This window comes from Pristiophorus japonicus, chromosome 16 (genome assembly GCF_044704955.1).
Source record: "Pristiophorus japonicus isolate sPriJap1 chromosome 16, sPriJap1.hap1, whole genome shotgun sequence".
NCBI lineage: Eukaryota > Metazoa > Chordata > Chondrichthyes > Pristiophoridae > Pristiophorus > Pristiophorus japonicus.
This window is the reverse complement of record NC_091992.1, coordinates 65,766,054-65,783,171: the sequence shown is the minus strand read 5'-3', so window position 1 is coordinate 65,783,171 and position 17,118 is coordinate 65,766,054. Positions and strand designations below refer to the sequence as shown.

Here is a 17,118-nt window from a genome sequence, read left to right as displayed (position 1 = left end):
TCAACACTTCTTTAAGTCCCTTTAAAAATGGCCGAGTGCCAATGTTTCTAGGCTACTGCGTGTGCGCGCTCCAACACGCCCGCGCAGGGCTGCCGGCACGACATTGCCTCATTTAACTTAGCCCCGCCCCCCATCCACTTGCAGAATCGGCGTGACTCTGTGGCTCCGCCCCCCACTGCTGTGTGCGCGCCGCGCCGAGCTCCCAGGGACCAGCAAGGAGCCGGATAATTAAGAGGTATTTTTCTGTCACACTTTTAGGCGCGAAAAACGGCGTCCAGGTCGGGGCTGCGCCGTTCTAGGCGTGGCCCGAAACTTGACCCCGATGAGTGGGAGTCTTTGCGGTTACGGAAGATCTCAGGATTGTGATGCACAGTGGGTGCAGTCAATGGCGCCCTGCACTGTGGGGAAGTCCGCTATCCTGGCAAAGCCACATGCTGCTCGTGCTGCTTCTCTCGCTCATGGGGAAGGAGATGTAGTCCCTCCTCCTTCTGTACAGAGAATCTGTGACCTCGGGGATAGAGCAATGCACGACAAACTGGGAGACGTTGGAGATGTCTCCTGTTGCTCCCTGGTAAGATCCATTGGTGTAGAAATTGAGCGTGATGGTGACCCTGACTGCCACTGAGAGAGCTGTCCTCGCCCTGGTCTGAGGCTCCAGGTCTGGGTGCAGCAGATGGCAGAGCTCTGTGACCACATCCTTGCTGAAATGCAGCCTTCACACACACTGCTCCTCAGTGACATTGATGGAGGAGAACTGCTGACGGAATGTTGAATCAGTTTGGGTGGAGATAAGGAATAATAAAGGGAAAAAGTCGCTGGTGGGCATAGTCTATAGGCCCCCTAACAGTAGCTACACTGTTGGACAGGGTATATAAATCAAGAAATAATGGAGGCTTGTAATAAAGGAACGGCAATAATCATGGGTGATTTTAACCTTCATATTGATTGGACCAGCAAATTGGCCAGTGCAGCCTTGATGAAGAGTTGATAGAGTGTACCTGGGATAGTTTCCTTGAACAGTACGTTGCGGAACCAACCGTGGAGCAGGCTATCTTAGATCTGGTACTGTGTAATGAGACAGGATTAATAAATGATCTCATAGTAAAAGATCCTCTAGGAATGAGTGACCATAATATGGTTGAATTTCAAATTTAGTTGGAGGGTGAGAAAGTTGGTTCTCAAACCAGGGCCCTAAGCTTAAATAAAGGAGACTACAAATGTATGAGGGCAGAGTTGGCTAAAATGGACTGGGAAAATATACTAAAGTATGGGATGGTTGATGAGCAGTGGCAGATATTTAAGGAGATATTTCATAATTCGCAACAAAAATATATTCTAGTGAGAAGGAAAGACTGTAAGAGAAGGGATAACCATCCGTGGCTAACTAAGGAAATAAGGGAGGGTATCAAATTGAAAACAAAGGCATACAATGTGGCCAAGACTAGTGGGAGGCCAGAGGATTGGGAAATTTTTAAAAGCCAGCAGAGAACAACTAAAAAAATGATTGAGAGGGAAGATAGATTATGAAAGTAAACTAGCATGAAATATAAAAACAGATAGTAAGAGTTTCTCCTTCTAAAAAGGAAAAGAGTGGCTAAAGTAAATGGTGGTCCCCTGGAGGATGAGACTGGGGAATTAATAATGGAGAACAGGGAAATGGCAGAGACGTTGAACAAATATTTTGTATCGGTCTTCACAGTAGAAGACACTAAGAACATCCCAATAGTGGATAATCAAGGGGCTGTAGGTAGGGAAGAACTTAATACAATCACTATCACTAATGAAGTAGTACTAGGTAAAATAATAGGAATAAAGGTGGACAAGTCCCCTGGACCTGATGGCCTGCATCCTAAGGTCGTAAAAGAAGTGGCTGCCAAAATAGTGGATGCATTGGTTGTAATCTACCAAAATTCCCTGGATTCTGGCGCAGTCCCAGCAGATTGGAAAACCGCAAATGAAATGCCCCTATTTAAAAAAGGAGGCAGACAAAAAGCAGGAAACTATAGACCAGTTAACCTAACGTCTGTCATTGGGAAAATGCTGGAGTCCATTATTAAGGAAGCAGTAGCAGGACATTTGGAAAAGCATGATTCAATCAAGCAGAGTCAGCATGGTTTTATGAAAGGGAAATCATGTTTGACAAATTTGCTAGAGATCTTTGAGGATGTAACAAGCAGGGTGCATAAGGGGGAACCAATGGATGTGGTGTATTTGGATTTCCAAAAGGCATTCGATAAGGTGCCACGTAAGAGGTTATTGCACAAGATAAAAGTTCACAGGGTTGGGGGTAATATATTAGCATGGATAGAGGATTGGTTAACTAACAGAAAACAGAGTCAGGATGAATGGGTCATTTTCAGGTTGACAAACAGTGACTAGTGGGGTGCCGCAGGGATTGGTGCTGGGGCCTCAACTATTTACAATCTATATTAATGACTGATGAAGGGACCGAGTGTAATGTAGCCAAGTTTGCTGATGATACAACGATGGGTGGGAAAGCAAATTGTGAGGAGGACACAAAAAATCTGCAAAGGGATATAGACAGGCTTAGTGAATGGGCAAAAATTTGGCAGATGGAGTATAATATGGGAAAATGTGAGGTTATCCACCTTGGCAGATAAAATAGAAAAGCAAATTATAATTTAAATGGAGAAAAATTGCAAAGTGCTGCAGTACAGAGGGACCTGGGGGTCCTTGTACATGAAACACAAAAAGTTAGTATGTAGGTATAGCAAGTAATCAGGAAGGCAAATGGAATGTTGGCCTTTATTGCAAAGGGGATAAGTATAAAAGCAGAGAACTCCTGCTACAACTGTACAGGGTATTGGTGAGGCCACACCTGGAGTATTGCGTACAGTTTTGGTCTCCATATTTAAGGAAGGATATACTTGCATTGGAGGCTGTTGAGAGAAGGTTCACTAGGTTGATTCCGGAGATGAGGGTGTTGACTTATGAGGATAGGTTGAGTAGGTTAGGCCTATACACATTGGAGTTCAGAAGAATGAGTGGTGATCTTATTGAAACTTATAAGATAATGAAGGGGCTCGACAAGGTGGATGCAGAGAGGATATTTCCACTCAAAGGGGAAACTAAAACTAGGGGACATAGTCTTAGAAGAAGGGGCCGCCCATTTAAAACTGAGATGAGGAGAAATTTCTTCTCTGAGGGTTGTAAATCTGTGGAATTCACTGCCCCAGAGAACTGTGGAGGCTGGGTCATTGAATTTATTTAAGGCGGAGATGGACAGATTTTTGAACGATAAGGGAGTAAAGGGTTATGGAGAGCGGGCAGGGAAGTGGAGCTGAGTCCGTGATCAGATCAGCCATGATCATATTGAATGATGGAGCAAGCTCGAGGGGCCAAATGGCCGACTCCTGCTCCTATTTCTTATGTTCTTTATACCTGGGGACAGTAAGGCCTCCTGTTGCTAGCCTTGTGATGCCTTTTTCCTGTGGTAACATGTTGCTGTGGTTCTCCATGTCCTGTTGCCTCTAGTTGTCCATGTTCTGCTGCCTATCTTTGTCTGTCCCTCTCCCTGTGCCCTGCTCCATGGGCCTCCCCCTGCCCCCTCTCCCCTGCGCCCTCTCCCCTGCGCCCTGCTCCCTGTCCCTCTCCCTGTGGTGCTCCCTCTCTTTGCCTTCCTCTCTCGATGCCTTTTTCTCTTAATTGGCGGTGCCTTTGTCTTTGTCTGAGCATCCTCCGTGGTGACCTGGAGCAGGAGGTCACGTGTCAGCACAGCCCCCATGAAGCGACAGAAATGTTTTAACTTCAAAACTGCCGTGAATTATACAGGGGGAAAGTTAAGATTCTTGAGGTAAAAATCACTGCTATCAGTCCGCCAACCACTCTGCCTATCTATTGGAAAGTAGAAAAATGTAATGGCCGACAGAAAATAGTTTTCAAGATGGTGCCCTTAAATAGCGCTGCTGCATCCAGTTCCTGACTGCAACTCGAGAGCTGAAGCTGTTGTCATCATCGGCAGGCGCTAAAGTCGGTTGCGCGGGGTAATTTAAAATCCGGGGAGGTAAGGGGGTGACGCGCATGGCAATGATGTCATCATTGCCACGCGCAGTCCAGCGGGGCGCTCCGGGCAGGAGTGAGATGTTACCTTGTAGTGCCCCCGCCCAATTCTGCAATGGGTGGGTGCCGGGAGGAGGGGAGGATCATTTTGCACTCCCGGAGGTGCTAACTGCCGTCGATTAAAAGGGGCAATTTCACCTCCACAACTTCTAATGGGGCTACTGATGGGATACAAGGATGGAGGACAGTGATTGGTTCTTCTAGGTTAATTGAACCACTGGACAGGGAATGAATCTTAATGGCAGCTAATAACTGATTTGATTTGCTTCAATTGCTGATTTTCTCATTTTAACTTAATTTATAATTATAGTATGTATTGTTTAATTATAATTAATCTTTATTATACTGATTTTACTGTTGTTTACTCCTTATTGTATTATTTACAATGTAATTTGAATTTTTAAAAACATTTTTCACCTGTGTCTAGCTGCGTGCGCATTTTGGCTGCCGCTTCGGACCCGAGCCTTTAACCTATTTTACACTTCCTGCTCACGCTTTTTCTCTCTTTCCCTCAATGGTCAATATCTAACGTGTTGTAAAATTGTTGTGAAGCGCCTTGGGACGTTTTACTATATTAAAGGCGCTATATAAATAAAAGTTATTTTTAAAAAGATATTCTAAAAAGTTTCGGATGTGCCTTTTAAAAGAAAGAAAACTGAGAGGTTAAGATAAAATTAGGTTTCTTCATCTTTTGCCTGTGAAAAATGTTGTAGATTGAAAATAGTGTAATTTGATTTTGTAAGAAAGTCTCAGTTTTTCTATAAACCTGTTATTGGTCAAAGTAAAGCCATGTTGAACTTTCGATAAGTTAATACACTAATTGTGATGTGGTCTGTATGGTTACTGACAGAATGTCACATTGCAAAAGGCCACTTCGTTGTACACTGAGGGCTCTCCATGAAGTATTCTTGGTTTTCTTACTGTTGAAGCTTGATTACTTCAGGATGTTTTGAAGTGAGAAATTTAAAAGTTGAGATTTTGATATTCTGATGTGCCAGGATTGGGTATGTCATGATGTCGTAACAGGAAGTGTATGATACAGTCTTCCAAGCTGCTTCTAACCAACAGTTCAGCAGGGTAGGGGTGACTGAAAGAATGCGGTAAATGCACAGATATTTATAATTTTGTGGTCCAGTTTCCCAGAGTAGGTATAACTGGCACTGTGTAGAACACAAAAGTAAAGTTGTCTTCATTGTAGTACTTTCTCACTGATAGCCAGAGCCAGCCCATCAGGGTTTCTTTTTCAAAAGATTGCAATTCAAACTCAAAGTAAACTCAGTGTTGTTGTTGTAATCCTTACAGGTTTGCCTGGTAAGGCATTACTAATCACAGTCTACTGTGTATGCTAGTCTTATAGTTGCAAAAACTAAGGTAACCAGGAAAACAATCCAACTGTCAACACTCCTTCAGCAACAATACAGCATTGCAAGGGGTCAGTTTTTATTTTCTTTCCGCCTCGGTAACTGTGATTTGAAAAATGTATCTATTGTATATTCTGATTACCTTTGTGCTTCTATTGAAGGGTTGATCCTACTTAAGTTATGAGCAAATGCTTCTTCTAGCACTGGGGAGAAGTTTACAGTGTTTAGGAATGTTGTGATGGTTAATGATGAAGTTCCACAAATTAATTAAAGTTGTGATAAGGCTATTTCGAATGAGATTCTACCACAGGAGGATTTGTTCTTGCCTAGAGGATTAACTGTACTAATTTACCTCTCCGTTAATGGTTTGCAGATCCTGTTCCAGCACTAGATCTGGGACAACAACTCCAGCTCAAAGTCCAACGTATGCATGATATTGAAACAGAGAATCAGAAACTGCGGGAAACTCTCGAGGAATACAATAAGGAGTTTGCAGAAGTCAAGAACCAGGGTAAGGATTTAAAAATTCCACTTGGTGTTAAATCTATAAATACTGACTGTTTCAAGGGTGTATGATGATATCATTGCTTCAATAATGTGATTTAAATTTGTGTTATAATGTGTAAAGCAGCAATATCTGTGGCTCCTAACCACACTTGGCTCTTCAGGATCTAGAATGTGTCTGTTCACACCACTGTTAATGGTCAGGCCCAGTTTATGCACTTACAGCTGCAGCATTTGTGCACTTCGCAGCAATGCTGTAGTGGTCCCTTGGTCTGTTCCTCTACTCCTCTGGCACTTTCTCCTCCTTTGAGCATCTCACCTTATTCCAGCCCTCTCATGTAAAATTCTCGTTCTCTGCCGCCCACCCAAGTACCATAAAAATGTAATCACCGATATATCCTCACTGCTATCCTCCCTCAGCCTCTGCACCGAGCGACTTCTCATCCTCGGTGATTTCAACCTCCATCTCATTTCATCATGCTCTCTCTCTCCTCTGAGTTCACTGCCCTTCTATCCTCCATTAATCTCTCCCTCCATATAAGCTCACCAACCCATATTCACGGACCCCTTGACTTTGCCATCTCACATAGCCTCGCTACTCACATTGTGCCAATCACAGATAAGGCCATCTCTAACCACTTCCTTGTATCGCTCCACCTACATCCCCCTTCCTCCTCCTAACCCTACTTCCTTCTGTATCCATCCCTGAAAAAAAACTCTCAATTCCCTTAAACCTACACTTTCAAAATCCTGACTGTCCAGCCTTTGGCCCCCACCACCCCCCCATTTACCCTGACATTTCTGCAGCTACCGATCTGCTCAATCACCCCCTCACCTTCACCGTTGTGCCCTCGTCCCCATTAGAACCATTACTCTCTCTCACCCTGGCCATTCCCCTGATACAGCCCTCATCTCCACTCCACTTCAAGGGATGCAGACTTCAGCAGATATGGCGGCCAACTGGTTTAGCCAATCACCGCCGGATCTGGCTGGACATCATAAAGCACTATTGGGTCCTGCTCTCATCTGCCAAAACTGTTCACTATTCCAGGATCATTCTGAAATGCAAAGGTAACCCTGGCTTCTTTTCTCTAACTTCCCTTTCCTCTTCAAAGAAAATTAATACCTGGCTCCATTTTTATCTATCTAATCATAGCAAGAGCTATGGCTGCAATGGCTTCTGTTCCCACTCTATTCTTGGCCCCCTCTTATTTTTCATCTACGTGTTGCTCCTCAGCGACAACATCCGGAAACACAGCGTCAGTTTCCACATGTACGCTGACGACACCCAGCCCTACCTTACTACCACCATTTCTCTCGACCCCTCCACTGCCTCTAAATTGTCAGACTGCTTTCAGTACTGGATGAACAGAAATTTCCTCCAACTAAATATTGGTAAGACCGAAGCCATTGTCTTCAGTACACGCCACAAACTCCGTTCCCTAGCCACCGACTCCATCGCTCTCCCTGGCATCTGTCTGAGGCTGAACTAGACTGTTCGCAATCTTGTTGTCCGATTTGGCCCCGAGATGAGCTTCCGACTACATATCCGTGCCATCACTAGGACCACACATTTTCACCTCCGGAACATCGCCGGATTTCACCCCTGCCTCAGCTCATCTGCTGCTGAAACCCTCATCCATGTCTTTAGACTAGACTATTCCAACACACTCCTGGCTAGCCTTCCACATTCTACCCTACGTAAACTTGAGGCCATCCCGTTTCCTAACTTGCACCAAGTCCCATTCATCCTGTGCTCGCTGACCTACATTGGATTCCGGTTAATTCTCATCCTTGTTTTCAGATCCTTTAATGGTCTTGCCTCTCCCTATCGCTGTAATCTCCTCCAGCTCCACAATCTTCCAATATCTCTGCGCTCCTCTAATTCTGGCATCCTGTGCATCCCTGTTTTTAATCGCTCCACCATTGGTGGCATGCCTTCATCTGCCTGGGCCCTAAGCTCTGGAATTCCCTCCCTAACCTCTCCACCTCTCCACCTCTCTTTTCTCCTTTAAGACGCTCATTAAAACCTACCTCTTTGACCAAGCCTTTGGTCATCTGCCCTACATTACAGCAGTGATTACACTACAAAAAGTACTTCATTGGCTGTAAAGTGCTTTGAGTGGTCGTGAAAGGCGCTATATAAATGCAAGTCTTTCTTTTGTGACTCGGTGTCAAATTTTGCTTTATAATGCTCCTGTGAAGCGCCTTGCGACGTTTTATTATGTTAAAGGTGCTATATAAATACAAGTTGTTGTTTTAGTAGTGTGAATGATCCTTCGCCAACAGAAGCTTTTCTATCTGAAAGTGAAACAAAAGGCTGAGCAGAGGTAAATATGGGGGAATGTTTCCCCTGGAAAGTAATTTGTGAGGAGGATGCAAAGGGTGTGCAAAATGATATGGACAGGTTAAGTGAGTGGGCAAAAAAGAAGCAGACTGAATATAATGTGGGGAAATATGAAATTATCCACTTTGGTAGGAAAAGTAGGAAAGCAGAAAGCGGTGAGACACTGGGACTTTGTATTCAGAGGAACCTGAGTGTCTTTGTGCATGAATCACAAAGTTAACATGCAGCTACAGCAAGCAATTAGGAAAGCAAATGGTCTGTTGGCCTTTATTACAAAGGGGTTGGAGTATAAGAGTAAAGAAGTCTTATTGTAATTAAAAGGGCCCTGGTGAGACCACACCTGGAGTACTATGTACAGTTTTGGTCTCCTTACCTAAGGAAGGATATACTTCCCATCATCATCATCATAGGCAGTCCCTCGAAATTGAGGAAGACTTGCTTCCACTCTAAAAGTGAGTTCTCAGGTGACTAAACAGTCCAATACGGGAATTACAGTCTCTCACAGACAGTGGTTGAGGGAAAGGTAGGTGGGGAACCTGGTTTGCCGCACGCTCCTTCCGCTGCCTGCGTTTGCTTTCTGCATGCTCTTGGCGACGAGACTCGAGGTGCTCAGCGCCCTCCCGGGATGCTCTTCCTCCACTTAGGATGGTCTTTGGCCAGGGACTCCCAGGTGTCGGAGGGAATGTTGCATTTTATCAAGGCTTTGAAGGTGTCCTTGAAACATTTCCTCTGCCCATCTTGGGCTCACTTGCCATGTAGGAGTTCTGAGTAGAGCACTTGCTTTGGGAGTTTTGTGTCAGGCATGCGAACACTGTGGCCTGTCCAACGGAGGTGGTCGAGTGTGGTCAATGCTGGGGGATGTTGGCCTGATTGAGGATGCTAATGTTGGTGCGTCCCATACAGTGCAATGAAGGTTCACCAGACTGATTCCTGGGATGAGGGGATTGTCTTATGAGAAGAGATTGAGCAGACAAAATCTATATGCCCTAGAATTTAGAAGGATGAGAGGCGATCTCATTGAAACACACAAAATTCTTAAGGGACTTGACCGGGTAGATGCTGGGAGAATGAGGAGTCTAGAACCAAGGGCCACCGTCTCAGGATAAGGGGTCAGCCATTTAGGACTGAGATGAGGAGAAATTCCTTCACTCAAAGGGTTGTGAATCTTTGGAATTCTCTACCCCAGAGGGCTGGGGAGGCTCAGTCGATGAGTTTATTTATGGTATGACCGAGATCGATAGATTTTTAGACTCAAAGGGAATCAAGTAATATGGGAATAGGGTGGGAAAGTGGAGTTGAGGTCGAAGTTCATCCATGATCTTATTGAATGGCCTACTCATGCTCCTGTTTTGTGTGTTGTGTAGGATTAAGTTCTTCTTCACATAAAGTATGGAATAGAGTCCAATGTGGGTTGGCTGGAATCATTTAGGAAACAAGCATATGCTGATGTGGGAGGTGGGGGGGAGGGAGAGAACTGTAGCCCCATTCCAGATTACTTAATTAAGATGGGCTGAATGTCTTTCTTCATCCGTAATTATCTGTTGAGCAAGATACTTTCTGACAAGTCTATGTTGGGTTTATTACACTTTGTAACAAAAGCCTAATTTTTTTCATGGCCCCGCTCAGTTTTCTAGCGACTCTTAACTGGATGAAGGTTGAGCATCAGTGACATCAAACATTACCTGGGGGAGAAGGAACTCCTTTAGTGCCAGATTAACAAAATTAGACAGCAGCAAGGAAATGAGCTGAGAAGTGTTCAGGCAGATTCTGTGAATGCAGCAGGAGATACGTGTGCATCACCAGTGTCTCTCGTCCAGTGGTCAGTAGCACAGCACAAGGTTGGGTGTCACTGCTTCATTAGATGCTCTACCTTACAAGGAAGTCAGAAAAACTTTTTGTATGTGTGAAATTAATTCCTACTTTAGACTTCTAAATAAAAACAATTATCAGTGGCAGTAAAATTAGGAGTAATTAATTCACACCAACTCAAATTAATTCAATCAATTTCACTCAGTAATAACTTTCCATGATTGATGTCTGAAAACAATAGTCTTACTTGAAAAAGAGTTTTGCCATTTGTTGTCGAGTTACAGAGCACAGTAATGCCAGTTCCACATGCACTGGTAACCTGTTGCACACTGGTATGTGCTTCAGAGCCCTGTGAGCTAGTCCAGACATTCCGTGCCAACATTCCGAAGATTGAAAAGTTTGCAGATGTTCCACTTCCTGCCTGGGAGCTTTTTCAACTACATGCTGCACCTCGGCAATATTGTCTGAAAACACAGAATCGGGTTCCACAGATACCTTGACAACACGCTGTTCTACCTCACCACCACCTCTCTCAACCCCTCCACTGTCTCTAAATTGTCAGACTGCTTGTCCGACATCCAGTACTGGATAAGCAGAAGTTTCCGCAAACTAAATATTGGGAAGTCCAAAGCCATTGTCTTAAGTCCCTGCCACAAAGTCACTGGGAATCAGGGGGAAAACTCTCCACTTGCCGGAGTCAAACCTAGCACAAAAGACGATATTTGTGGTTGTTGGAGGTCAATCAGCCCAGGACATCGCTGCATGAGTTCCTCAGGACAGAGTCCTAGACCCAACCATATTCGGCTGCTTCATCAATGACCGTCCCTCCATCATAAGGTCAGAAATGGGGATGTTCGCTGATGATTGCACAGTGTTCAGTTCCATTCATAACTCCTCAGAAACTGAAGCAGTCCATGCCCACATGCAGCTAGACCTGGGTGATATTCAGGCTTGGGCTGATAAATAGCAAGTAACATTCGCGTCACACAAGTGCCAGGCAATGACCATCTCCAACAACTGAGAGTCTAACCACATCCCCTTGACATTCAATGGCATTACCATCGCCGAATCCCCCGCCATCAACATCCTGGGGGGTCACCATTGACCAGAAACTTAACTGGACCAGCCACATAAATACTGTGGCAACAAGAGCAGGTCAGAGGCTGGGTATTCTGCAGCGAGTGTCTCACCTCATGACTCCCCAAAGCCTTTCCACCATCTACAAGTCACAAGTCAGAAGTGTGATGGAATAGTCAACAGTTGCCTGGATGAGTGCAGCTCCAACAACACTCAAGAAGCTCGACACCATCCAGGACAAAGCAACTCGCTTGACTGGCTCCCCATCCACCACCTTAAACATTCACTCCTGCCACCACTGCTGCACCATGGCTGCAGTGTACACCATCTACAAGGCTTCTTCGGCAGCACCTCCCGAACCCATGACTTCTACCATCTAGAAGGACAAGAGCAGCAGGCGCATGGGAACACCACCACCACCACCTCCACGTTCCCCTCCAAGTCACACACCATCCTGACTTGTAAATATATCGCCGTTCCTTCATCGTCGCTGGGTCAAAATCCTGGAACTCTTCCTAACAGCACTGTGGGAGCACCTTCACCACACGGACTGCAGCGGTTCAAGAAGGCGGCTCACCACCACCTTCTCGAGGGCAATTAGGGATGGGCAATAAATGCTGGCCTTTGGCCAAGCTTTTAATCATTTTCCCTCATATCTCCTTATGTATCAAATTTAGTGTGATAACACTCCTGTGAAGTGTTTTACTACGTGAATGGCGCTCTTTAAATGCAAGCTGTTAATTTTGTTGTTGCAGTGATGCTAATAGTAAGGCTGGAGTGAGCTATATTAATGAGACAGCCTACATCTGAACAGAGCTGGAACCAATATTCTGATCGGGGCGTGATCTAGAACTGTTCGGAGTGTTTAAACTAACGAGTGGGGCGGAGGAAAAGCCAGAGAGTAGTGTAATCAGTGTGGGAGGAATGTAATCGTTGTATATAGAGAATAAGGAGGTGGAACAGTTGAAAGAAATTGAACAGGCCAAGTTAGCAGAAGAAGAAGTTGGGATGGGAGAAGCAAAAACAAGGAGCAATTGCTTAACTAAAGCAATCCAAACCAATATGTCTATAGAATCAAACTTGGGGAACTCTAGTAATTGATGAAAATAGAAAATCAGGATATAATAGCAGTAATTGAACGATGGCTGCAGCTGGGTCAGGTTTGGAAATAAATATTCCTGGAAACTACCAGGAGGGATTGGGAAGAAAAAAGGGAGGAGGGGTTGCGATATTAAATCGAGGTGGTAGCATAGTGCTACAATGTAAGAACACAAGTGAGGATTTAAATTAAAGTGGTCTAAACAGAATCCCCTTTGGATTGTTCTGAGGAATAGCAAGGGCGTGGTCAGATTAGAGGGAATCTATTATAGACCACTGAACAGAAAAGAAAGAGAGGATAACATTTATAGACAAATTGTGGAGCCGTGCGTTAATATGAATTATAATTGCAGGATATTTTAATTTTCCAACAATAAGGTGGAGTTAAGGAAAATGAGAAAGGGGGAGGTTTTGCAGCGCATTCAAAACTATTTTCTTGCTAATCTTACAAGGAAGGAAGTGCCACTTGACCTGATTCTGGGTAATGAGGTAGAGCAAGTAAGTAGATAACCTAAGATGGAGGAACATTGGGAAACAGTGTAACAATAGAAAAGAAAAATAAATTTGACTGGAAAAGAGCAAATTACAGTAAGATGGTAGAAATGGCCCTGCCCAGATTAAATGTAGGGGAAAATGAGCAAATAGAACTCTAGGTTAGAGGTGGAAAATATTTATACAGGCTCAAAAGAGCACAAATCTGATATATTTCAGGAAAGGTAAAAAGGGACTGTATGAAGGCTGGGGTTTCATGGCTGGGAATGAATATGGAGATTAGATTAAATTCAACATTTAAAAAGAAGCATTTACTGCTAATGCTAACGAGGTAGATAATAAATGAAAACCAGGATAAATTATAAAAAAATATAAGAAAGCTACAAAAAAGGCTGAGGGAGTATGAGAGAAAATTAGCAAAAGAAAAACATAAAATACAAAAAAAGGCTATCTATAGGCACCTTAGTAGTGAGGGGACAGTCAGGATAGGGCCACGAAGAGAGGAAGGGGGCAAGTTTAATAGAGAATAAGGGAATGGCAGAGATAGCAGATGAATACTTTACCTCAGTTTCACAGAGAAGTGCCTATTGCGATTGTAGAACCACCAGAGAATGTACAGCGATTGGAGGAGGTTCAAAGAAAGCTGGAATGAAGGTTGCTCAAAGTTTTGGTAGACAAGATGTAGTGGTCGAAGATCGAGAGAGAAGCTATGGAAGCAATAGCAGAGGCTCTGAATGTAATTTCCCACAATTTGTGGACAAGAACATTGCCCCAGAGGATGGATTATCCCTGTCACGTGTAGGGCAAATCAGTTAGATGTGCCAGGTACCTTTCCCTGAAGAACATTAGTATATCAGTTGGGTTTTTAACGATAATACAGTACTACTTATGGTAATTTATTTTTCTGGTGCCAGTCAACAAATATCAGACTTGCTGAATTCAATTGCACAATTTCCTATGGTGAACCTGTGCCCTCTGGGTCGCAAGTCCAATACCATACCCATGAGCCTACCATACCCTCTGCTGGAGGATAGAAAGCAAAGAGTTGGGAGTGCAGGGAAATTTCTCCAATTGGAAAGACATGAGTGGTATTTCCCAGGTGCCTGTGTTGGTGCTGCTCTTATTTATATAAATGTACTGGACTTTGGCCCGAACTTGGTGGGCTTATTGTCCGTAGCCGCTGAGTTTTCTGGACGCTCTTCCCTCTGAGCGAGTTTGGTGGAAGCCTCCTGTCTTCGGGGTGGGAAGACCGCTGGGGACTGCCCGCGGGCGTTTGCTGGCGTGCAACGTGTATAAGTGTCCTCCCTCCCGCCTGCCGAGCTGCCAGTTTGGTCCGGCCGGTCCTCCGCTGCGGCAGGGGGAAGGACCGCCGCTTGGAGGCAGGTTTAACCTCAACGCTAAGTATGAAGACCTGCAAAAAAAGATTAGTAAACTTTTCTTTTATTTTTTTTCCCAGCGATTCACTGAAGGTTTTCCAGTGTTTTTTATTTTTTGGAAATTTTAAATTTTATCTGTTTCCCCCCTCCCTGGGCCCGACTCAATCCTCGGTACTTTACTGAGGATCGCATTTGCCGCCGAGATTGGGAGCTCCCACCCGCTGCCACCCAGATTCAGGGCGTATGTCGCTTTTTTGCCATTGGGTGGTCTTTCCAGGACTTTTTCACGAAACTTCCGCCCAAAGTGCCGTTAGGATCTCAGCAATCCTTTGGGCGGCACTTGGGCAGAACTTAGCTTCCACCAAGTTCAGGGCCTTTAGAATTAAGGGAACTATGTAAAAATTTGCCAATGGCACCAAATGTAGGAGTATGTTAAATTGTACTGAAGGTTGTGAAAGACTGAACAAAGTCATGGATGGGCAGATACAACTCGGTGCAGGGACACGTAAAGTCGGATATTTTGGAAGTAAGAATAGGGGATGGAGGTACTACTTAAAACCGTAGGATTATAAATGGAGTAGAGGAGCAGAGCGACCTTGATGTGCAGATACACAGATCACTAAAAGTGATAGTTCGAATAGCTAATGCAAATAGAATGATTGGTTTTATCTCCAGAGACTTGGAGTACAAAATCAAGGAGGCAATGATGAGTTTTTCAAGATCTTAATTCGGTATGTTTGATACCCCATTATGGGAAGGACATGAAAGCAATGGCAAAAGTGCAGTGTGGATTTAGTGAGATATTACCAAGGTGAGGGGTTATAGTTACAGAGGCAAGTGTGGGAAGTTGGGGCTTTTTTCATTGGAGCTGAGAACTACTTGATAGAGTTCTTCAAGGTTGTGCAGTGTTGTGATATGGTAATTGTTTCCACTAATGAGACAGTAACAAGATGGAAAAAATTTAAGATAATCACATTCAGTCAATTAAAGAGATTAGAAAATGTGGCTTTACACAGAGGGTGATTACAATGTAGAGTTCTCTGCCACAAACCATTGTTGAAGAAGAGTCATTAAGTACTTTTGAAAAAGAATTCGATAGTTGATTAACAAAGTGAACTATTCAGGAGAAGGGAGTGAGGATGAAAGTGGGATTAGTTTAAGTGGCTCTTGTGGAGAAAAACTGGCACAGATTTCATGTACCAAATGTTTACATAGAAACATAGAAAATAGGTGCAGGAGTTGGCCATTCAGCCCTTCAAGCCTGCACCACCATTCAATAAGATCATGGCTGATCATTCACCTCAGTACCCCTTTCCTGCCTTTTCCCCATACCCCTTGATCCCTTTAGCCGTAAGGGCCATATCTAACTCCCTCTTGAATATATCCAATGAACTGGCATCAACAACTCTCTGCGGAAGAGAATTCTACAGGTTAACAACTCTCTGATTGAAGAAGTTTCTCCTCATCTTGGTCCTAAATGGCTTACCCCTTATCCTTAGACTGTGACCCCTGGTTCTAGTCTCCCCCAACATCAGGAACATTCTTCCTGCATCTAACCTGTCCAGTCCCGTCCCGTCCCGTCAGAATTTTATATGTTTCTATGAGATCCCCTCTCATTCTTCTAAACTCCAGTGAATACAGGCCCAGTCTATCCAGTCTCTCCTCATATGTCAGTCCTGCCATCCCGGGCATCAGTCTGGTGACCCTTCGCTGCACTCCCTCAATAGCAAGAACGTCCTTCCTCAGATTAGGGGACCAAAACTGAACACAATATTCCAGGTGAGTCCTCACCAAGGCCCTGTACAGCTGCAACAAGACCTCCCTGCTCCTATACTCAAATCCCCTAGCTATGAAGGCCAACATGCCATTTGTCGTCTTCACCGCCTGCTGTACCTGCATGCCAACTTTCAATGACTGATGTACCATGACACCCAGGTCTCGTTGCACCTCCCCTTTTCCTAATCTGCCGCCATTCAGATAATATTCTGCCTTCATGTTTTTGCCACCAAAGTGGATAACCTCACATTTATCCATATTATACTGCATCTGCCATGCATTTGCCCACTCACCTAACCTGTCCAAGTCACCCTGCAGCCTCTTAGCATCCTCCTCACAGCTCACACCACCACCCAGTTTAGTGTCATCTGCAAACTTGGAGATATTACACTCAATTCCTTCATCTAAATCATTAATGTATATTGTAAAGAGATGGGGTCTCAGCACTGAGCCCTGCGGCACTTCACTAGTCACTGCCTGCCATTCTGAAAAGGACCCGTTTATCCTGACTCTCTGCTTCCTGTCTGCCAACCAGTTCTCTATCCACGTCAGTACATTACCCCCAATACCATGTGCTTTAATTTTGCACACCAATCTCTTGTGTGGGACCTTGTCAAAAGCCTTTTGAAAGTCCAAATACGCCACATCCACTGGTTCTCCCTTGTCTACTCTACTAGTTACATCCTCAAACAATTCCAGAAGATTTGTCAAGCATGATTTCCCTTTCATAAATCTATGCTGACTTAGAACGATCCTGTCACTGTTTTCCAAATGCGGTGCTATTTCATCTTTAATAATTGATTCCAACAGTTTTCCCACTACTGATGTCAGGCTAACCGGTCTATAATTTCCCATTTTCTCTCTCCCTCCTTTCTTAAAAAGTGGTGTTATATTAGCTACTCTCCAGTCCATAGGAACTGATCCAGAGTCGATAGACTGTTGGAAAATGATTACCAATGCATCCACTATTTCTAGGGCCACTTCTTTAAGTACTCTGCGATGCAGACTATCAGGCCCTCGGGATTTATCGGCCTTTAATCCCATCAATTTCCCTAACACAATTTCCTGTCTAATAAGGATTTCCTTCAGTTCCTCCTTCTTGCTAGACCCTCGGTCCCCTAGTATTTCCGGAACGTTATTTGTGTCTTCCTTAGTGAAGACAGAACCAAAGTATTTGTTCAATTGGTCTGCCATTTCT

General features: G+C 44.3%; 1 protein-coding gene across 7 annotated transcripts in view; it reads left to right on the top strand.

Moving 5' to 3' along the window:
- Positions 1-17,118, top strand: part of LOC139226561 (protein CASP-like) — a 578,052-nt gene that overhangs the window by 287,337 nt on the left and 273,597 nt on the right. For all 7 annotated transcript variants that reach the window (XM_070857406.1, XM_070857405.1, XM_070857403.1 and 4 more), the window contains exon 5: positions 5,815-5,952. In XM_070857406.1, the coding sequence (XP_070713507.1) occupies positions 5,815-5,952 (138 nt within the window). The remainder of the gene's footprint in view (positions 1-5,814; positions 5,953-17,118) is intronic.